Raw genomic sequence first — 25,067 nt, forward strand, 5'->3', positions numbered from 1 at the left:
CTTTCTATATTGATGAAACATAGTTATCGAAATATCTTTTTTTTTGTGTTTGCACTTCATTTTTTTTATCGTCTTACCTTTATGGCCTTGCCAGACCATTCCGCGGATAATCGGGGTTCTACTGAATAAATTAGAGAGTACTGGATCTCAACAAAAAAAAAAATATCTAAAATTTAAACAAATTCGATGAAAACAAACGAAATTTCTTGATACACCATAACAAGATGTCATAATAATGCATTTTGGTTTGGGGGTACTTTGCACTTCCTTGCCCAGTCAGGCCCTTTTGTGGGGTTTATTATTATTGACAGAATATCAGCGAGTCCCAGTAGGGAAAACTTACTTGTCTAGTAAAATATTCTCGAATGAATCAAAAGTGTATGAAATCCAAGTAACCTAGTGAAACTTCCCCTCATTGTTAGGGTTAGTATTTAATAAGATACAAAGCCTTTTTCGGCAAAGTCTTACATTTTGTTGATTCTCCGCTATTCAGGATTCTTGTGCCTGCATTCTTTCATCTGATTCCAAAATCTCAAATTCAACATCGTTCTATGTCACCTGGTCTATTTTCTCTAGTTCAGAAATTTTTGGATAGATGTTGAAGAAGGGTTTTATCATTGTTTTTTTTTGTAAAGTTGAGATTCACAATAATGTTAAAAATTCTAAACACTCTCTTGTTTTTATTTTTTCAATACTCGAACTAAGCAATTGAAACTTGCGAAATCTTTTCGCACTTCAACTTCAATTCACATTCTGTTTTTCGTTTGCTTCTAATGTTTTTTGATTTTTTGGTCCTCGAAAATCATCATGAATTTTGGAAAATCGAAAATTTTTGTGCGATGCCAAATGGCTTAAAAATGCACGTCGAGATCCGGTGTGATCTCGAAAAAAAATCGACTTTCTGGGACTTAGCCTGAGTGACAATAAATGTATGGAAAAGGTCGTTTTTTGGGACCAATAAACACAATGTACATGGTCGGTTTTTGAAATTCGATGATGGTTTTTGTTCGAGACGACACTAAGTAAATTCGCGAAGTCGCGATGCACAAGAGGAGATTGGCTAGACGGCGCCAGTGGTTGTATGGTTAGCGTAACAGCCTCACAATCCGATCGGCCTGGGTTCAATCCCAGCTGGCGTCGTTGGGATTTTCTGAGGCGAAAAATCTCTGGTTACGTCTTCCTTCGGAGCGGAAGTAAAAGAAGTTGGCCCGGCTCATGAGTTGTTGAGTCTGATAGGTAGGAACAGGTGGAGTCGCCTCCCTGATGTCGGTGATTGGCACTAAAGTGGCGGAAATAGGCCGACGAAAAATAAGCGAAGATAAAAAAAAAAAAAGAGGAGATTGAATAAAAAACGACGAAATTTTGATTTCTTCCAATAGTGAAAAAATAAGCTGAACGAGATCGAGATGAAAGACGATGCTGATGCTTAGAGATCTTTATTTGTACTAATTGTGATCGGCTAACTGAAACAATAGACATGCAATATAGTGTGCTTATGGCACATTTGGCTTATGTACAATGGGATTCAAAGAATTGTTTGCTACATCCAAACATCCAAACAGTCAAACTAACATATATTTTTTCAAAACCCTATCAATATATGTATCAAATAAAAGGGCTTGACTAGTAGAACACAGTAGATCAGGAAAAATACAAATGATGGAGTGGTATATACATTAGGGTGGCAGCGAAAATAGTCATGTCAAATTTCAAAACCCGACCATGTACATTTTGTTTATTGGCCCAAAAAAATGACCTGTGCAAAGTTTCAGCTCGATCGGATATGATTTAGGGGTGCCTCAAAGCGCTCAAAGTTTTAATGTTTTGATCTTCGAAAATCTTCCAAGGGGGGAATTTTGGAAAATTTAAATTTTATTTTTGATGCCAAACGACACCTCTAAGTCATGTCCGATTGAGCTGAAACTTTGCACAGGTAATTTTTTTGGGCCAATAAACAAATTATGCATGGTCGGTTTTTGAAATTCGATAATTTTTTTTTCCATACCTTCATTGCCTCTCAGGCTGAGTTCCAAAAGGTTGATTTTCGGCCAAAAAATTTTTTTCGAGATGACATCAGATCTCGATGTTTCATGCATTTTTAAGTCATTTGGAATCGAAAATAAAATTTCAATTTTCTAAATTTCCTTTACTCCTTGGAAGATTTTCGAGGATCAAAAAATCGAAACTTTGGGCGTTTTGAGGCACCCCTAAATCATAACCGATCGAGCTGAAACTTTGCACAGGTCATTTTTTGGGCCAATAAACAAAATGTACATGGTCGGGTTTTGAAATTCGATGATGATTTTTTTTCCATACATCCATTGTCACCCTAATATACATACATTGAAGAATTGCGGGAAAAATGTATTGAACTGAAACGAGAGTATACAAGTATGGAGTAATTTCACACCAAATCAGCCGGCCGTTGAATAGACCCTCTTCGATTTTTCTGAAACTCGGTACTTATGATGGAAACTACCTAAAATCACAATTTTCATTATCATATGGCTATTTTAAATTACGGCTAATTTTTTAAAAGGGGTATTTAAAATCATTGATCTTTCAAAAAAACGTGAGGCAAAATCCAGATGTCTGATGTTTGACAAAGTTGTTGAAAAACTAAGAACTCTTTAGGAAAAATAACATTTAAGTAAGTTTTGTTAAAAGAATGCGCCCTTCTTCAAAATCAGCCGTAATTTAAATTAGTCATACGATAACAAAATTGTAATTGTAGGTAGCTTCCATCATATTTACCATGCCCAAAAAAATTCGAAGTGGGTCGTGTTAAAATTTGCTGTTTCTCGGCTGATTTGGGGTGGAATTGCTCTATGTATTCATTTTGAGGAATGTTTCAAAATATTCAACGAACTCTTAGAATGATAAGTTTTCTGCTAACTCAGACATTTCTGGAAACACAGATCGCTCAATTTATCTGAGCAAAAATCATATATAATCGGTAACTTTTCCATTTTGGATGATTTCACGAAAATTGAATATTTCTCAAAATTCTTCCATTTCACCAAAACTGTATTTCACTAAATACCAGTATCTCTCGCAGTGGCGTCTCGTCCGCCTGCTCAAACTGTTCACACGACAGGTAGACAATCTCGAAATAAAAAAAAATCACATTTGAAGCTTGGATGAGAAATTATCGAACTTAACTTATTTGTGATTTTCATTTTATCCTGAATGTCTATATTTTTTCTGTTTGAGTGAAACTTCTCCACCGTGAAGAATGACTGCACCACACAACCCGCACGCAACAACACAAAACTACGAAATAAACAGTAATGACTACCAGGTTCAAATCTTTCATCTGAACCCGCTGGCATTGAAACACTTTTCGGCATCTTCAAGGGCAAAAGGGCAAACGCAGTCAGCTGTGTCTGAAGCGATCACTACTACTAATGCGACGTCTTGCGTGAAAATGAAATTTGAGGTTCAAAGTTTTCTGCTGAACGAAGCCGATAGAAACGATAGAACACTCATATTTGAACAGGTAGCTCACTTGGTTACGCGCCGCCCTTGATTTCTCGCAGTGCCCCCGTAACTCATTCCACCTGTATGAGAGGAGTAAGAGTGTCTTCCTCTTGTGTGATCAACTAGCCACAATGTGTACGGTTTTGACGTTAATATTCAATTAATTTCGTTCCGAACCGCCCGCTCCGCACGCACCGGTGTCCAAACTACAGATATCAGTGCATAAATATGCAGCAGCGTGACTATGCTAATTAGCGCGAGGCAAATTGGAGCTGCGGTGAAATTGTATTGCGCAGTTTGTGCATGCACACGTGAGAGATTAGTGTGTTTGCTGCTGCTGCGGTGGGTGGAATGGGTTTTGAGCAGCAGCGCAGCGTGCGTAAAGGGTTCAAGATAATTATAAAATAAGCTCACCGCAGCTCGGCAGCTGTCAACCACATGTTAATGAGTGGTGTCTTACTCAGGACCGATCGGTTAATAGATTAGACCGTCGATCGGTAATTTGCCCGCCGTTGTTGTCCGCCCTGACAGTAAAACCAGCATATTCACACCTTCGCCGGGGCTGTCACCGGCGTGGTTTCGCCACAGCTCGAGGATGCAACTGCATATTGGAAATCATTAAATATTAGTTTTACGATAATGAGTGGCCATTAGTGCGGGATGTGGACGTGCGATGAATGCCTGATTACGGGGTGCGTTTGCAATCTCGTTTGGCATCCGCCCGATGAAAAGCGACCATTTTTTATCACCTGTCATAAAAATTATTCGTCTGCTGCTGGTGGTACTGCTAGGAACCAGGAACGACGAAATTTATTGATGACATGTAAGTGGTTTAATTTGTTATTGGATAATTGCTTATAGCTCGTTTTTCAATTGACGAGATGATCCTACTCAGACAAAGTAGATCAACTATTTACCTTTCACTAGACGAGGTTATTCAACCAAAAATGCTACGCATGCAAAGTGCTCCACAAATTATGGAATATTAGTACAGCAGTGTGGCATCGCATCGAGCTTGTTTGTCGAATGGTTTCGCTAAAGGTTGTTATTAATTGGATCTATTACCACGAACAAAAGAAGATTGATTGTAGGTTGGAAATAGGTCGGTTATGCAATCCCTGCAATTCGACCGTTTGTGTTTGATAGGTTGAAAACAATCAAACTTGAATGTTGTGTTGATTTGCTCTTTTATAAGGTAGACCAGATTTTCTTTCTTCCTAAGGTCGTCAGAAACGAGGAATATGTAAAGAAATCTAAGAGAATCTACGGATATTCCAACCGCCATCTTCAATGCTCAACTTATCATGTTAGCTGGCTTAAATATCGTAAACATGCAACAACCCCTCGATACAATCTCCTATGAGAGGACACAATAACTATAATCAAAGCCCTTTTTAACAAATTGGACAAACGAGCGGTCGGCACACACACACGCACACAGAGTTGGGAACACAATTGTCGAGCCATAAAATGTATGACTTCTGTTGGGAGGCCTGTTAGTTTGGAAACAGAGCTTTGCTCTACCAGATATGATTTATTTGCATGTTTGAATAAATTATTGCACTGGTACCAATGTACCATTAGAGGAGCTGCTGCCGAGTCGAACCCAGACTCAGTCGGAAAAGTTCCACTAATGGATAGTTCTGCACGTCCGGAGATTCCATGTTCGGTCGGTACGCTATTCAAATGAGGGCTCTCCGGGTGAGGGGTGTTGAAATTTGTGGTCCGATTGAGTTATCAACATAGATGAAATTGTCGGTATAATGAATTGTCCGGTCGATGGGGGCAGTTATTCATAATTCAATGCGCTGCAAACATCGAACTGAAAGGCGTTTATCCTAATGGACTGTGGAGAAAAATGATGGATGTTTGCATGAGATGCTGTGTATGTTGCTCTTAAGTAGAGTGTACTTCAAACACAATGAAGCTTGAATCAGGGAGAGTTGGATTCGAAAATCAGTTCAATCTCATATATTTTGCGAGTTTATCTTCACCCAAATTACAATGATAGATTACTTTGAAAAATATTTGAGATGATTAGAAAAATTCGAAAAAATTGACTATGTATATCTATATATTATTCTGTCAAAAAAGTCCTGCGGTATTTCCGCGAGGTGTCGTTGTAAGCGCGTAGTTCTAGTTGTATTCATTGTATCGAGTCATACTATAGCTTGTTGGAAAGGTATTTTTAATATAGTCCTTGACAGTGTTTTGTTTGGTTAAGTCGTTCGTGAATTATAGTGTCGCAAATATGGAGCAAAATAAAGATAAAATCCGACATATTTTACAGTACTACTATGACAAAGGCAAAAATGCATCTCAAGCTGCCAATAAAATTTGTGCAGTTTGTGGACCCGATATAGTTTCCATTTCCACCGCACAACGATGGTTTCAACGTTTTCTTTCTGGTGTAGAGGTCGTCGAAGATGCGCCACGCTCCGGAAGGCCTGTCGTCGAAAATTGCGACAAAATCGCTGAATTAGCCGAGAAAGACCGGCATAGTAGCTGCCGTAGCATCGGCCAAGAGCTGGGGATAAGTCATCAAACCGTTATTAACCATTTGAAGAAGCTTGGATTCACAAAGCTCGATTTATGGGTGCCACACACGTTGACGCAAAAAAACATCTTTGACCGTATCGACGCATGTGAATCGCTGCTGAATCGCAACAGAATCGACCCGTTTCTGAAGCGGATGGTGACTAGCGATGAAAAGTGGGTCACTTACGACAACGTGAAGCGCAAACGGTCGTGGTCGAAGCCCGCTGAAGCGGCTCAGACGGTGGCCAAGCCCTCATCAACGGCCAGGAAGGTTCTGCTGTGTGTTTGGTGGGATTGTCAAGGAATAGTCTATTATGAGCTGCTTCCCTATGGCCAAACGCTCAATTCGGACCTGTACTGCCAACAACTGGACCGCTTGAAGGTAGCACTCATAAAGAAGAGGCCATCTTTGATAAACAGAGTCCGCATTGTCTTCCATCAGGACAACGTCAGGCCACACACTTCTTTGGTGACGCGCCAGAAGCTCCGGGAGCTCGGATGGGAGGTTCTTTTGCATCCGCCGTATAGTCCGGACCTTGCACCAAGTGACTACCACCTGTTTTTGTCCATGGCGAACGAGCTAGGTAGTCAGAAGTTCTTATGGACTCGGAAACTACTGAACCGATCAACATGAAAATTGTATGTAGGGGTTTTAGGGGCCGGGGAAGGTTTTCGTGATAGTTTGAGACCCCTTCCCCTCTCTAAAGGGGGACTGCCATACAAATTAAACACAAATTTCTACATTACTCGTGAATTAGTCAAGCAAAAGAAACGAAATTTGGCACATGGAAGTTTTAGGGTGCAATAAATGTTTATATGGTGGTTGGACTCTCCACCCCCTCCTTAGGGGGGGAGGGGTGTGGGTCGCCATACAAATGAAACACAAATTTCTGCATTACTCGAGAATTAATCAAACAAATGAAACCAAATTCGGCATTTTGAGGTATTAGGGTGCAGTAAATGTTTTTACGGTGGTTAGACACTCCACCCGTCTCTCTAATGGGGAGTTGCCATACAAAATTAAACGGGGTCGATTAGAAGATCAATCAATGAACAGTTCTGCGATTGGACCCATGAACTTGCTCATAGTATGAAAACGTGAATGTTTGAAAGTATTAATGACAATAAACAAATTTTGGGCAGGACGAAGTTTGCCGGGTCAGCTAGTAAGCTATATAAATTGAATCTACCTGTTACCTGTAATACACGGTATGTCTTTATTTGGGAAAAGTCGGGGTGGTCCTCAACCGAACTTCAGTTTTTTATATCGTGATTGTTTAACACGTTCATTCTGGCGTTGCCATCAATGGCTAGTACAATCCTGATTCATCGAGTGGCGTTCACTACAGAGGGAACGCATTTGATTTTGCTATCAGAAACTTTGTATGTATCCGCGCACATACCTGTGTAAGGGCGTTTATGCCTGCGTGTTGAAGATGACTTTGATCGTTGATCGTTGATGTTTGCGTGTGCATTTGTATGTGCACTTTCTTTGTATAACTCCAAACATGTCGCTCTAAGGCTAAGTTCTTTCCAATCAAACAGTATTCTCTCACTTAAATTCTATCTCTCTCTATCAAACATTATTCTTTTTTTTATTCCTCTTCGCGCACTCATGGATATATGCCAACATTACCATACACGATCGTATTGTGGGATTTCATGCCATTCCTGGTCTTTTATATCCGTTTTTAACGAACCGGAAATCACCATCATCGATTCCAAAATGGCATCGGAATACGATATTCGACTTCCGCTGGTAAGCCCATATCGCATGGGGTTTACTTTTTTAGCATTCAATACTACCATCAGCAAACCGGAAGTTGGAATTAGATTATATATTATATTAAGGAATCTACTTTCATATATTGTTGATAAAACGTAGGAGAAAGATCATTTGTATGTTTTGAAACGGAACTGTAATTAATTAAATTAATCATTAATTTTCAACAGTCCGAAACAGCGAAAAGTCAGGTGTTGCCACGTCACAAAAGTATTTGACTGACAACAAGCCAACCTAACTATAAAATATTCTCCAACTGATGATTATTGTTGGAAATTTGCTCAATTTTACTATAACATCGTTCAATTTTGTGTGCTTTATTCATGAAAACGCAAAAGAAGTGTTTGTAGTAAGTCAAAATGTTACGTCACACTGGAATGGATTGTATACTTTACGTGACGTGACAACAACTTCGGAGACAGTTGATACTCCTCTATTTGTGGACCGATCTCAACCAAATTTTGTGGGTTGTTGACCTTCATTGTTTGCTCAGAGAAACCCAAGTATAAAAATGTTTGAACCTATGTTCATTTGATAAACTAAAAAAATGCTCTATTTTTGTGACGTGACAACGCTTCAAAATATCTGTTTTTCAAATGCTTGTTTCTCATAAATTACAAAATGAAACGTATATAGACCTTGAAGTTTGGTTAAGCATGTGCGGAGATATCTCAAGAAACATAAAAATAGTGAAAACCTAAAATATTTTAATTATAATTATGTAGTTTTTTAAACTCGTCTCTCTCAAAGGCTGGTGCATAAAAATTAAATTTGTTACAAAAACATTATGATATAACTAGTGCTTATTCAAATAACGTTTTCAATTTTCTTCTAAAACTAGATTTGAAATCTGGTTCTCTGGTGCCATAACCTCATGGAACGGGTCAATAGTGCTTTCACACAACTCCGATTCAAAAAAAGTGCTCCAGAGATTGATCGATAACTTGGAGAAGATCCAAGTTCCACAAAGCATGTAGAGAGATATACAAGAACTGTTCAAAAAGTATCGCGACTTTCGAATTTATGCAGGTTACGTATATTCGATTCTACATTTTTTTGGCTTTATGTTAGTACTCATGTCTCTCGTCTCACTGACAAGTATGGCTATTTTGAATATTCAGTTAATTTCTGACAACTGCTTTTCTTACACGTGTTTTGGTTCATCTTCGATTTTTGCCTATTGCCTATCTCTAGAGAAATCCCTTCGTAGTGCTGAAGCAAAATCGGCTATGGCTATGAAAATGCTTAATGGAATTGGATACTGTGGACCACTCTATCTATTATAGCTGTTCTAAAAGTATCACGATTTTTGTATACCCACGGATTACTTAAATTCGATTTCAGTTGTTGACGTGCTCGGGCTTCAGGCACGCTTTGCGTCGTTTACATCTTTTCGTAGGTTCACCAGAAGTCAATCAACATTCGAAATTTTTTCGCGCACTTAATTTCGTTTTTCACACCAAATTCGATACAGATTCTTTGATCCATTTTTGCAATAGGCAAAAATCGAAGATGAACCAAAACACGTGTAAGAGGAGCAGTTATCAAAATTGACCTGAACATTCATAATAGCCGTACTTGTCAGCATAAGTGAGAGTCATGGGTACCAACATAATGCCACAAAAAAGCTAGAATCAAATATACGTAACCCGCACAAGCAAACTATTTGTCATGACAATGTCATGCGAAAATGCGAAAACAGAATAGAAACATACGGTATGAGGCATGATGTCGACGCCAACCTCTCTCAGTTTCTATCAGTTTTCGCATGACATTGTCATGACAAATGGTTTGCTTGAACCCGCATAAATTTGAAAGTCGCGATACTTCTTGAACAGACCTCGTATACACGATTCAAAAGTAACGATTTTAATGTTAGATGACGAATTACGCTCGGGATAGCCACAAAAATCAACGATGACTTTCTAGCATTATTGCATTAAAACTCGGCTCGTAAGTTAGACGAAATTGGAAACGAGCTAGGAGTTAATACCGCATTTGTATACAAACTTTGACATGTCATAGAATCCAAAGATGACTAATGTAGGGGCATAACCGGAAATGCGTACTTCACCGTAATTTTAAAAATATTTTCATTTGTTCGAATTTTTATAATCTATTCGAAAAATAAATTAGTTCACCCGAAAAAACTCGAAAATTTTGGAGGTAATGAAATTAACCGTTATTGCTGCCATTGGTATTGGTGTTGTTCAATCATAACTTTTGCACTGGCGTTGGTGTTGCTGGATTCGATTTTCGTTGGATTCTGTTGAGTTTTTATTTTATTTCTACACAATTTCTCAATTCCTTCTCACTTCTTTGGTTTGTTTTGTTGAGGCTTTGTATTTTCACGTTCATTCGACGGGGATGTTATGATGCTGATTATGGTGTAGTCTTGAATTATAGAGGTTTTTAATTTATTCATTTCATTCGCCTCTGTAATATTAATGTAGCCTTGAAAAAGGCCAATTGGTAATATTTGGGGTAAACCTTCAACCTTGATAAATGCCATTTTGGATGTAACCGACTGGTTGCTAGCTGGATCGGATGACTCCTGAATCGTGAATGATGTGAAAGATGAGTAAACAGTGCGGAAAAGGTGCGAAATCAATATTTTTTCCAAGAGGTATATGATTTTCCTTATTGTAATAGGTACGTAGGAATATCTTCATTCGATTGATGCAATCATTTCTGTGACCTTTCGAGAAATTGTTGAGCTCTAAGCGTTCCGTGAAACAAACGTCACCAATCATTTCTAAAACATTATTTCCAAAGAAATAATCCACAAATTATACTGATGATGATGACGATGATGATGATGATGGTCCCACCTCCTTCCCTTACAGAGGTTTGAGCAAGACGAGTTATCTAAAAGATAATTTATTTATTTTTTCTCAACATTGAAATCAGTTTAGCAAACATTAAAAAAACGCACTGATTTTATTCACAGATATAAGTTCAAAAAATTGCAATGTCAAAAGACAAGCCAATACTTAGTCATGTCGTCACATAGCCGATACGGTCCCGACGAGGCCCTTGCAGCCAAGTGGTCCACCAGAGCACAAGTCCAACCGCCAGCCTTGTTTTGGATTGACTATAAATATCCTCATTCAGAGAAATCGAGAAAATTTCCTTTACGAAAAATTCCTAGACCGGCACTTAAAAAACTTTCAATTAATTGTCCTTTATATCTGTTGCACGCGCGTGACGCTCAAACTTTTGTAGACTAATTTTACTTTTTTTAACTAATACAACTATAAAAAACAACAAAATAAAAATAAAAATAGTCCATCATCACCAGATCATGACAGACATAATAGAGATCAATACAAATTAAAAAAAAAAGATAATTTAAAAAATTTATATAGGCTACATAATATAATCCGTTAAAAAACCTGTTAAAACAAATTACAAAAAATTGTCCACATTAATTATCCGTTCGTATAAAACTTCGTCAATAAATATCTTCGTCATAAGAAAAATCGTTCGACTGTTAATTAAAGACAGCTTTCACGTGGGAAATACAGTGCCTCTTAAATTCTGTAAGTGTTGTCGCGCATTTAATATGTCTTGGCATCAAGTTGAAAACATTTATTCCTTTGAAGTACAACGAATTTTGGGTGTTCTTTTGGGAATTTTGGGTGTTCTTAATTAATTCACGTTTCTAGTGTTATATCTATGGAAATCACTTCCTCTTTCAACTCGATCACAAAAATATCGAGGCAGCAAACCGTTAACTACTTTAAAAATGAACACCATAGTTAAATAAATAATTCGTTGCTTCACGGATAACCAGTTTAGAGCGTCCAGCATCAAAGATGAGGAAGTGAATCTATTGCATTTTAGAATCAACCGCATTATTTTATTCTGCAAACGCTGTAATCTCGATATTTGTGTATCATTGGCTAAAAATAATATGGAAGAACAAAAGTCTAAATGAGGAGAGATGATTGATTTGTATAGCTGTATTTTGCTGCACATAGTTAAATCGTTTTTCAATCGGCATGAGATTCCATACTTCTTGGCAATTTTCTTGATGACATTGTCAATGTGAGTATTGAACTTGAGTTTGTCATCAATAATCACGCCAAGATATTTAATCTCCCGAACGCGATCAATGGTCTCATCATCAATTACAATAGAGACGTTTTCATTTATTCGATTTCGCGAGATTACCATAAATTTAGTTTTATTTATATTCAACTTCAATTGTTTATACTTCAACCATCTACTTAAAGAACGCAAATCTTGTATCGGTTGTGTGGTTGTTGCCACTTGTACTGATTTATCTGGAAAAATACATTTTTTAACTTTTTCGGTACATATTACAGATTTTTGTGCAAACAGATAAATATTTTTTTTTAAATTCATAAAACGTGGGACTGGTCAAGCAGATGAGAAGGAGATTCGATTTGAATAGTTCGAACCTTCCTAATATAACTTGTATCAAGGAAATAATGGAATTTTCGACGCTTCGAAGCATCGTTTTCAAAATCCTTCCTTGGTAACCGTCGCGCTTTCTCTGATTATACTAAGCCTCTGAATCGGCTCAGTATCGACAAGATGAAGGCAATCTAAGTATTCGTGGGCAAGCTCGCAACTTGAAGGATCTAATAGTCTAGCAAGAGTATGTATAGGTAACATCAAACAGATCAGTAAATTGAAGCATAAGTACTACATTTTATGGTAATGAAACAGCTTTTTCTTTGCAAAAAGTATTTTAATGGTACAGGTTTTTGAAAGAAAAAGTGCAGATGACAAAGATTTTGCGGACAAATATGTGGCAAGCGAAGACGATAGCAACCGCAGCATAACAACTTTTCACTTTCAGTTTTAATCGAAGAACACAGCTCTATACCTTGCCTATATACCTTGCAATTCGCTGCTCTTTGACGCCACTTTTAACTTTGAAACTATGCACGAATTTGCGAGTATCGAGCACAAAACCACTTCTAAATTCACACAAACTCTCTCCCGGCAAAAAAAAATATGATAAGCAAAATTGGTTTCATAGATGTAGCCATTCCAAGCAGAGTTGCCAACCTTCCAGTTTTCCTGTATATTGCCACTTTTTTTTCAAGCAAGCCAGTGAAACAGGCAAAGGCAAAACATCTCCAGCTTTTGAAATTTTCATAGTTTTTTTCAGTTTTTTTTTCCGCATATTTATGTTTTTTAATCCTCAAAATAATATGAGAGCACGTGAGAATTCTACTCCGCTCCACTCACATCGAAAAACTTTATGACGATTTGTATGGCAGCCTCCCCTAAGGGAGGGGGAGGAATATCTAACCATCATAGAATCATGTATTGCATCCTAAATCCTCCACATGCCAAATTTCGTTTCATTTGCTTGATTAATTCTCGAGTAATGCAGAAATTTGTGTTTCATTTGTATGGCAGCCCCCCTTAGAGAGGGAGTGGAGTGTCTAACCACGATAGAAACATTTATCGCCCCCTAAAAGATCCACATGCCAAATTACGTTTCATTTGCTTGATTAATTCGCGAGTAATGTAGAAATTTGTGTTTCATTTGTATGGCAGCCCCCCCTTAGAGAGGGGGAGGGGTCTCAAACTATCATGAAAACCTTCCCCGGCCCCAAAAACCCCTACACATCAATTTTCATTTTTCAATTTTTATTTTCCCTTAGAGAGGGGGGTGGAGTGTCTAACCACCATAGAATCATTTATTGCACCCTAAAACCTCCAGATGCCTAATCTGGTTGTATTTGCTTGATTAATTCTCGAGTAATGTAGAAGTTTGTGTTTCATTTGTATGGCAGCCCCCCTTTAGAGAGGGGGGAGGGGTCTCAAACTATCACGAAAACCTTCCTACATATCAATTTTCATGTCGATCGGTTCAGTAATTTCCGAGTCCATAAGAATCAGACAGACAGAAATCCATTTTTATATATATAGATAGATATCGAAAACTATATTTAGGGATCAACTAGGTCTAAAAGTCGACCCCCATTAATGTAAAAGATAATGTGTTTGAGCGTAAAAGTTCCTCAGCCATGTTTTGACTCGCTCTGTACTTAACACATATTCGCGATTGAAACCAAAGAAAACGTGATCAAATTCAAATCCAAACATGCTCCTGATATTTTACTGTATAACAAGCTTGCACTTAAGTTGCATGTTCATTTGCATTCTCAAATTCGTTGAAGCTTGAATGATTATACACTCATCTACTAATTTAATTCAAAAGATTATATTAGATTGATAGAAATTCACCAGGTTCATCCATCACACTGAATTTTAAGTTTTTTTATGTTTAACTTGCGATTTTAATTTTTTTTTTCGAAAATTAATTACCTACTTCAGTAATTTGTATTAATAATTATAAACCACACTTGATATTTACTGAATTTTATGTCTCTTTATTTTGCTGATTCTTGATGAGGAAATTATGTCAAGTTTATTCGCTATCAAGTTTACACCAGCTGCAAACTTTTTGAATAGGTATGTATTTTGCATGAATAAGAAAAAAAACTAGAGATAAAAACTTTGAAAACATTTGGCAATCTGTGGTATCACTTCATTCTGGAAAAAGGGGTCTCTCATCAAAAATAGTTTGAAAATTCCTTCTATGAACAAACGCATGGATGGTTCTTTTTTTTTGGGGCAAAATTTTTAGAATTTTTGATAAAAAATCTTCCAACATTTCTGCATTCCTCAGCAACCGTTGGACGATTGTTTTGTTACAATTTGAACAAAACAAAACTATGAAATAGAACAGGAACAAAACTGTGCGCGGGATTCCAGCTTTCAAAAATTCTGTAGACAAGCATAAAGAACACTAAGGTTTATTCAGAATAACACAAAATGTAAAACAAAAGTATAAAGTTAAAATGTATGATCACAAACGGGATGGGGAAAATTTAAAATGTTACGGTACTTATGTATTAACGCCACCGGTGCGCAATTTCATGAATGTATTTTTTCGCAAAAAAATTTATTCTGATGTTAATGTAATGGGAGGCGAAGTTCCCATCTAGCGAGGATATGAAACCGAGGCGGTCCCAACATTCGTCTCAGAATAAGTTTCACTACGAAAACATATATTCATAATGAAAATTACGCTCCGGTGGCGTTTATACGTAATTATCGATGCTACATACTAACACTGTCACTGTATGTTCTATTTTTTAATGCCAATACAAATACAATTGAGGAAAAAAATGAATTCTTGCAGCCTTTCCAAAAATTTTTATTTTTTTTCCAACTTTTTCAAAAAAATTTTTGGCATCTCTGATTCCAAGATAGTGGTTTTGTTTTTTATTATTATTTTTTTTTTATTTTATTACATATCAAAAAATTAGAGAGGTGTTTTTTTCGTTTTTGACGTACGATTTTCCAAAGTTAACCGAAGTTATCCACCACCATATGAAAAATGAAAAATAAATGCGGATGATTCAATCATACACAAAATCCCAACAAATCGCTTTCATCCGATCGCTAGTTGGATGACTGATGAATCGTGAATGAGGTGATTATGTTTTGTTCCACCAGCACCATTATTCCACATTTCTGAGCCACTTCAATCTACCTATGGCAATACATGTAAATAACATCAACGTGTGCGTGTGATGCATAATACAAAAGCACTCTCAACAGACGGCATGAAAATAGATATGAAATCGAACAAAATTGCATCAATGTTAGCACGAATGCACGAGTACTATTGTCCCTTGCAAATTTACAGCGGAGACGCCTTTGGAAAAATAGTTCTGAAAAGAACTGATAAATTAATATGCTGTCTGCGTTGTCTTATTTTCCTTATATCACTCGGATAGAATTATATGTACGATACATAGCTTCTTTTCACAGTGGTACTGATTCATTCAAATTATATTTCGCTGTTACTCTAGTTGCTTCCTTTGATTGGTACAACTTAAGGAATACAAATGGGACTAATTAAAAGTGGGGTTCATTACGTTTAGATAATGCTTGACATCTTGAAATTATTTCTTATCTAAAAAATCAAATATCCTCAGTTGTGATAGATGCGTTGAAATATATCCAATAAATTTATATCAAAGCAATAGAATCGAATCAACTCGACTGCTTCGTTTATAACAACATACTTAAATGTGTTATGTTCCTTATGTAGAGTGGTACGTGTCGATAATATTTTTTTTCCAACAAGATAATGACACAAACCACACCTCTATGTTGATCAAAAAGTGGTTCAATGACAATTAAATCACGAAAATGGACCATCCTCATCGAGAGCTTATGGAAGATTGCTAACCACACAATACTGCCGTTCTACGCATAGTTGTTTCATGCTTCAAAATCAGCAACTGAGAAAAACGCAATCAAAGTTTAAGCATTCAAATTTCGCAATACACCGGGTTTTTTTTATGAGCAGTAAACTATTGTCTAATGAAATGTGAAAAGTTCCACTTACTTAAATCAATCAAGCTTGATTATAAGTTTAAAAATTCATGGTGGGACATGTCTAGAATATCAACATGGGACAATTGAACTTGATGTTGTATTTTGAAATACTGGAAACAAACAATAAGTTTTTTGGTGTTTATCCGAAAGCTTATGCGTAATAACATCGTTTTATGAAGAAGGGAGTGATCTGCAACACCTTTGCATAATATAAATCTAATTGTTGTTAGGTATTCGCTAACATGGTGTACACGTGTTCTGTTATTTTTAAGTTTTTTTTTTTTTTTTGAAAATTAGTTCGGTTTTCCAAACCAAAAATGATTGCATTAGCCCTGCTGAAAGCGTGGCATAAAATATTTGTACTTGTGCCGATTTATTTATTATGGATCTACAAAAAAATACATGGCGGGACAATTATGCTTAGAATATCAACATGGGACAATTGAGCTTGATGTTGTTTTTTTTTAAAGCTGGGAACAAACAATAACTTTTTTTAAATATTTTTCCAGAAGATTAGGCATAAAAACACCGTAAAAATAGTCAAAAAGTAACATGGGACAACTATGAATAGACCGGCAGAATTGATAGTGGAGGTTTCGGCAATAAGGATCAATTGTTAGTACAAATTCACCTAATTGGCCATCGATTCCCCAAAACTTTATGGCTATGCTCGAAGATACAAGGCATTGAAAAACTGTAGGCCAAATAACTGTAACTGTAGGCCAAATATATATTTCGTGCACAATATGCAAAGTTGCAGTTGTTCTTTTCCTAGAACAAAAATCAGTTCAATTTTTATTCTTGATAATTATCAATGAGAATGAATACTGAATCTGATATCCAATTAAACTTGATTGACACTGTTTACTAAATGTTTGCATTTATTTATCTTTTTGCTTATGAAATATCAACTTATATTTGTCAACTTATGAGGATAAATGTTTGTAAATACTGTGGCCAATACTGCATGTCCCAGGCCATAAATGTAGCGAAAACTAAGTAACGAAGGTTAACTCTCCTTGTATGCATAATAATCATTGCGATTAAAAACACAAATGCCATTTAACAATGCAAACACCATTACGTCATGATAAATAAAAAGGCACAATTTGTATAAACACACGGATAAAGGTTTGTCCGTTTTGCAACGCAACACTGAAAAGGTATATCTGCTTTTTGTTTCATTTTTCCTTCTTCTTTGACCTGACGCAGGAAAATAAAAACGATTTTGTGGTAATTAGTTCACCGCTTTGTATGGAACCAGTCAGTCAATCAGTTAGTTGGCCGTTTTGTGGAATATACATTTGCAGTAGAAGAGCAAGAAGGAATCGAAAATTGGGAAAGGCAAATAGGGTGAAACTCGCTTTTTACTATGTTGCAAAACTCCCCCCACAATGGGTTCAGAGAAAACAACTAATATCACCGTTGGTTAATATTTGAACTTGCAGAAGCTTCTTTTTAGTCTGTATCTATTGCAAAACGGTATAATAGAGTGGTAAAAATGAAAACTTTAAAGCATGAACATTTTGATGGACAGTTCTTTCCAGTCGAGAATTTGCCGACAAAGAAACGTTATCAAACATACCTCCAACTGCTGTCATACAAAAGTAAAATGAGTTGTTACTTCAACAGACGACGGTCAGTTTGGGATGTGGTGGATTCTCGGAAGGGTGCGAAACATTCTTTTCTGTTTCTTCTGGCTTTGGCTGAACCCTTTGCGAAGGTAGGCATAACACTTGGCAGGAATTCGCTACGGGCGTTTCATTCGGACAGATTTTTGTTGTTGTCCAGATTGACATCTTTGTTATCATACCGATGTCATGATATGTAGGAAATACCTCGGTCTACGAGGCAAAGCTCGATTAATATCATTTTACGGAAGGGGGTGGTGAACTGGAAAAAAATGATTGAAGAATCAAAAGAGCGGCATGATCCCATTTCGAAACTCCCACCACAATGCGCAACCGGAGACGGGGGCTGCCAAACGATGTGCCTAATTCCCCCACAATTAACGGTCACTTTTGTTAAACTATACCACTGAATCGCATTAGGGAAATGATCGGATCAAACAAATAGTCGCAACAAAGCATAACACCACAACAGTGCGAGCTGAGAAATGCTTTTAAGGCTGGATATCCGCCAGGCGTGTTTCACCTAGCGTGTGTAACGGAACCAGCTTCCGGACCGGTTAAGGTGATGGACGGCGTGTTTCATGGCCCGATCGAAACGGACGATTACGCTGAATGCTGTAATTAATAGATCGTTTTCGAGCGCTTCGCAGTCATCACAAAAGCGGAGAAACACGTTACAACACAACACGCCAATTGTACCTTTCGCTGGTTGAATGTGAACCAGATCTATCTATGGGTAGATCAGTTTTGTTTCTGATTAGAGGCACACAAATGATTACAGTGTTTTGTACTTTTACTTTTCCATCAGGAAAAGATCCTTGATAATCTGGAACCATGCCAACAAGTACTAAAGTACTCGATTCAATTGAAATCTGGATGTACTGTGGATATAATCAGCTTCAAAAATTGCAAAATTGTGGAACTAGCCTGAATGTTCTCTAATGTTATTATATTTTTCGAGAATGTAATGCATTTTCTTCGTTGGATCGATCACAAGTAGGGGAAGTGAGAGCAAAGCGGCCATCCTTGATATACCGCTTCAATCTCTGTTTTTCGTAGAATATTGTAGTTCAACTTATTGTTGTTCAAGATAGCAAACGGCTTTCTGTAGTATTAGTATACTTCTCTACAATAAAACCATTCCACTTTTTCGATACCCATATTGATGGGGTTTTGAGAAAATAAGTAATCCGCCATTTTGTGGCGGCCATTTTGGATTTGTGTTTTTCATAAATAACTCTGTTCTACTAGTCAATCGTTTTCATTTGATACCCATAATGATGGGGTTTTGAGAAAATATGTAATCCGCCTTTTTGTGGTGGCGGCCATCTTGGATTTTTGAAAACATTAAATACGCAGTTTTATAATGAGTGCAGAGATAAAGGTGTGTTCCAAATTTCAGATCAATCGGTCAACAGGAAGGTGTTCAAATTTATATAAATGTGGTATAGCGCTACAGACAAACATGTTACAAACATACAAACATACAAATTACAGGGCAAGCTAAATAAAACCGTTTAAAAAATGGTACTTACGTATTTACAACCGCAGCGCAGGTTTCTCACACAGTCGGAAGCGGCGGCCTCTCGCAAGCAAACTTGTGTTCCACCGATTGCCCGGTTTGTATGCCGTTTGCCCGGTTAATTATGCATGTCATGTCTTTTGATCTCAGAATAAATTTTATTGCGAAAAAATAAATTCATAATCAAACTTGCACTTCAGTGCCTTAATACGTATGTACCAAAATTGTCAGCTTTCTTTTAAGTAAATGGGCTGCGTCATCCATATGAATGGATAAGCTTCATAATACGTTATAAAACTGCATTCTTTCGCTTTCCATTATTTGGAAAAAGATTGTATTCAACGCCACAATTTTTTTCTATTTTTCAAATTACACTTGCCACGAAAAATACTTTTTGAATGGGAATGAACGTACGAGACAAATATGATCTTCATATAACATTGTTTAGAAACAAATATACAAATATTTCCTAATCATAAAATTTGTGTATTATTCGAATATATCTTACTTTCGGGTAAGTGTCGCATTCGGGTAATTGTTACGTTCGGGTAATTGTTGCATTCGGATAAATGTCGCATTCTGGTGAGTGTCAGTCAGGGTATTTGTTACATTCGGGTGAGTGGGTTTTGGGTAATTGTGACACAATCCCCAAAATCCTATAAAATACAAATGATTCCCGCCAAATAAACTTTTTTAGTTTTTTTTTGTAAAAAAATCCCAACAGGCTTTTTCAACATTTTTCAAATCTGAAAATGAACAGCAATCATCCGCAGCAATGTGGACCCATTCCTAAACGGAATTTGGTGAAGGATTAGCTGATGGCGTGAAACAAATGAATTGTCAAATAATTGTTCACGAAAAACGATGTAATATTCATCACTGAAATATGATTATCTGGGCATTCAGAAAACCTCTTCACCTGCTCTGACTGCAAGACCAGGTGACGTTGATAAATGCGGTGCGGCGTAAGGTCGGACCGGGTAGTAATAATCAGTGGTTTCTTACCCGCCTCGTCCTGGGTTCAGTGAGTAAATTAAGTCGAAGCCACATTGAAACGATTGTGCTTGGCGGTGCATCATATCAAATTTGAAGCGAGAGCATACAGTGACCGGCATAAACTAAAATTCAAATAATTTTCTTCAAATTTACATATCATACATTCTTTGTAAGATGTGTGAATGAAGCTGTGACAAAATCATAATCAAAATCAAAATTAATTCATGTACAACAGACACATTCAAAAACAAAACCAAAAAATTTTTGACATCATTGCCATTTTTGAGTGACTAAATTATAATGTATAATGAAAATATTACTTAATCAATCTTTTGCCATCTATTATAATAATTATCAGTGAATTAATTCGTTGAAATCATTAATTCAACTTATTTATGCATTTCTACATTAGAGTTATTTTTCGACGACCAAAGAACTCAGTGCCATATCGCAACCCACCTTTACGGCTTGTCAATGTTCACCTTTGCGAGCTCTCCCGCTCAGCTCACACTTCTCGTATAGACCGAAAGAGACTGAGCTCACTCGCAGTGTTTCCAAAATAAGAAATTAATTTCTTTTGCTCCCAAGTCACGGATGGAATTTGTCACTCAAAGGAGGGGCCTCAAATCGACGGCAGCGGCAACATAACGGCCGGGCATGATTGATGACGACGCCCTTTCGAAGAACCTGTACCAACTGGGTACGCGCGCACCTCTAAGGCTGTGCCGATATGGCGGTTTTAATGAACTGTGCACGGCTTCTAGAGCGAAAAAAATGAGTTTTCTGCAATGGGCCCTTACAGACGCAACTCTAGTTTCCAACTCAGCTGGGAAGGTTTCTTTCCTAGCTATCGCCTTATGCAATTAAGATTTTTTTGCCACGCAGGCGTGAAATTGACTTGACTAAATCGATCCCGTCTTCTGAACACATGCTCTAATATTGAGTTTCAGAAAATGGTTTTCTGTTTCACCGTATGTTTTGTTTGCAAAGCGGGACGCACACAACAGATGCGCAGCGCGTTGTTTGTTTCGATCGTTGGGACTTTACCATAATTAAAAACACCCTTTTCCAGTGCCATGTTTCCTGCTTCTTGTATTCAGATGTGTCTTGCTTGACTAACTTTGCTGCTCTTTTTCTTCTCCCCCGTCTAGGTTACGAAAGACTGTGGTGCACCCTGCAACTCGATGTTCTTCTCGGAGAGTGAACGAACCGTGCTCAAGTATTGGGTCGGCTCGTGGGCAGCCGTATGCGTGGCAAGCTGCCTCTTCACGGTGAGTAATTCTTCGCTAAAGTTCTACATCCTTGCCCGATACATCGCGCAGTGCGTTCTGATTGGCAATGCTCAATCATCATAGCGGAATCTCATCGGGGCATCGATTGTGTTCTGATGATGGTCAGCAATGCGCTCGCAACGCGACTTGATTAAGTGCTGTGATTTTTCACTCTGAAACGGTATAATCGTCGGCGGGACAAACAAGATCCCCTTGTGGCTAGTGGTAGCTTACAGGGGCGACATAGTCCCGACTGGTTTTCCGTCAGATCGCTGGGATCGTTTGGTTCTCCCCCGTGTCGAATGGATGCAAAACGTGGCCACGGTGAAACGAAGCGTCGCGCGAAAACAGAGCAGAGCAGTTGTTGTAGCTTCTTGCTTGCGAACGCCTCGGAGTCAACAACTCTCGGCCACAGGCCACTTTCTTCCTCGTATCCCCTCCGGTGGCGATGATGGCGGGTTATGCTGGAGGTCTTGTTCTGGCCGGCCGATGATATCCGCTGTTGAATATATAAAAGTTCATTAAGCCTCTCGATGACGGCGGTGCGGTCCGGAATTTATTGCCATGCACTGACTTGACTCGAAAAGTTTCAGCTTTCAGCTGCAGATCGTGTGGACCTTATTTGTACGTTTTGCCTGAAATCAGCGAATCTCGCATCACATATTTTGTTCCAATTTGCATCAAGCTCGAACCGCGCAGGCTGCCGCCAATAGCGGTAAATGGAAAGCACTTCGCCCGAGATATGAATCACTCCATTTGTTTGCTGGCTAAGCTTGAAACAAAACAAAAAAAATAAACCGCAGACTGTGGGTCAGTTTACGATCGATTCCCGTCGTTTAGAAAGCAGCCTGAGACAAACAGAGCGAACACCGGAGAGTTTGCATTGAAATGAGTCTGATTGATGGACAGAAATTAAATCCAGCCGTTTGCTTCCCCCTGACGCTCCCGATATACGATTCGCGATGAAGTTTTATAAATTTGCCTTTTTGTCTCTCTCTCCACATCCTCCTCAGGTGCTCACCTTTCTGATCGACTCCTCGCGCTTTCGCTATCCGGAGCGGCCGATCGTGTTCCTAGCGATCTGCTATCTGATCGTGGGCTGTGCCTACGTGGCGGGCCTCGGTGCCGGCGATTCGGTAGCGTGCCGGGAAGCGTTTCAGCCGCACATTAAACTGGGCCGGATGCAGATGCTGTCGACCATCACGCAGGTAAGATTAGTTTTTATGTGTCATGTTTCTAGCATAATTCATGGAGCTTACGCGGCTCATAAAGTATGGATATTATGTTTCCTGTAAAACGATCTACTACATATTTCACGAGAGCTGGAGAAATCACATTTTGGTTCGAGAAAACTACATGTTTTTTATCGTTGGCTAATTAATTTTGTCAGGGCTCATCCTGCTTTTCGTAGAATTTTTGTAAGGAGACTCCTGAAAAAAATAATTTTTTGCTCGTAACATTTTTGTGTTTTTTTAAATAGAGAAAAGTTAGCAGATCATGCAAATTGCGATAATTTATACATAAAAATGTAACGAATAGTTACATTTTTCCATATAAATGTGCCCTTCGTCCGATGTATGGAAAACTTGTTGGAAATTTTAAGGGCTATTTATATAATTTTTTTCAGAATTTTAAAAGTATATTTTTTCGAGAAAAATGAATTTTAATGTTCAATTTTTTTTTGCAATGAAATTTTTTTTTATTTAATTTATTTTCAACTGGCTCAGCATCGTTAAGCATCAATGAGCCGTGTTTATGAATAGGGAAAAGCCTCTGTGAGTATAACTATGCAGATGTTCTTTCTCAAAAAGGCATAAATACCCTATAGTTTTTTCAAGAAATGGTACAATATAAATAACTATATAACAAATCATAATAAAATAATATTTAAGGCTTCTTTTTGCGGATTTTTCGATAGAGATAACCACCTCCTTGAAGATTGCGTGCGATTACGTGCATCTGAGTATTTTTAAGTTCTGAGGGAAATAACTGAAGAAAAATGAAAACCATAGATTATAGGTAAATAATAAAATTATTCATAACAAAAAACAAAAAAAAAGTTGGAGATGTAAACGATAATTAAAAATAACAGAAAAAACACACACATACTCATACTAGAAAGTGTACGGACTTGAGGAAATAATATATCAACGAAATAGCATCGAGATTACGAGCCAGAACGTCGCGGATCGAAACATTGGGAGTCATTGCCTTTTTGCGAAAATTTTCTATTAAAGATAACCCGTTATTTTGGAATTCAGAGCGATACCACACTATGTGATCAATATCGTGATAACCTATACCACAAATACATAGGTTACTATCACTAATATTAATTCGGAAAAGATGTGCATTCGAGGAAATATGATTAGACATAAGTCTGCACACTACCCGTATGAAATCACGAGAATAATTATATCCTTTGAACCATGATTTGACGGAAACTTTAGGAATGATAGAATACAGCCATCGACCTTCATCACTGCCATTCCAACTTGTCTGCTAAGATTTAAGTGCACGTTCACGAGGAAAATGAAGATATTCATCGAAAGTAAAAGCGCCCTTTTAAGCAAGAAAATCTGCTTTTTCATTTCCTGGTATCGAACAATGAGAGGGAATCCATACAAAAGTGATATCAAATGATCTACTCATCAAAACACTTAAAAGCTGTTGGATTCCAGACAATAAATTCGAAGAATATCTAGACCTTACCGAACGAAGGGCCAAGAGCTGATACTGTCAGAAAAAATGTAAAAATGTTCGGGTGACAAGGATTGAATATGTTGTGAAGCAATGTATATCGCAGCCAATTCCGCAACCAACACCGAACAGGGTGAACTAAGCTGACGGAAGGTGGAGAAGGTAATATTAAATACCCCAAAGCCTGTAAAACCATTAAGAGTAGATCCATCAGTAAAAAATATTTTGGTTGAGTCAATATGTTTATATCTTGACAAGAACATTGCAGGCATAACTATTTGGCGGAGATCACCTGACATACCACTCACATTAACTTTCATTGAAAAGTCAAAATTAATAGAATAATTGATGGAATGGACTGAAAACCAGATAAAGCAGATGGACTTTCCAGAGTCAGAAATTCATGATAAAGCAACATTCGCTTAGATTGAGAGCCTTAGGTTAGCATTTGTTCAAAGTTTGCTATCACTATCGGATTGAGTGCTTCACAACGTATCAAAAAACGGAATGATAACTCAAAAAAGCGCACAGAAAGAGGAAGGATACCAGCTAAAATTTCTAAATTTTTTTTCATTGTATGTGTTGACAGCATACATCCTAGAGCAATATGCAAACAGCGATATTGAATTCTTTCCAGTTGCAGAATATGAGTACGGGCAGCGGATCTGAAGCAAAAATTTCTATACTCCATAACAGATAGAACGGTTGTTTTATACAACCTAATGAAATCGTCAGAATGGGCC

At 37.6% G+C, this 25,067-nt stretch overlaps 1 protein-coding gene across 1 annotated transcript in view; it reads left to right on the top strand.

Annotated features, from left to right (window-relative positions):
- Positions 1 to 25,067, top strand: part of LOC129769504 (frizzled) — an 86,077-nt gene that overhangs the window by 36,748 nt on the left and 24,262 nt on the right. The window contains exons 2-3 of the mRNA XM_055771823.1: positions 21,505 to 21,624; positions 22,638 to 22,832. Coding sequence (XP_055627798.1) covers positions 21,505 to 21,624; positions 22,638 to 22,832 — 315 coding nt within the window. The remainder of the gene's footprint in view (positions 1 to 21,504; positions 21,625 to 22,637; positions 22,833 to 25,067) is intronic.

Source organism: Toxorhynchites rutilus, chromosome 2, assembly GCF_029784135.1.
Source record: "Toxorhynchites rutilus septentrionalis strain SRP chromosome 2, ASM2978413v1, whole genome shotgun sequence".
Classification (NCBI taxonomy): domain Eukaryota; kingdom Metazoa; phylum Arthropoda; class Insecta; order Diptera; family Culicidae; genus Toxorhynchites; species Toxorhynchites rutilus.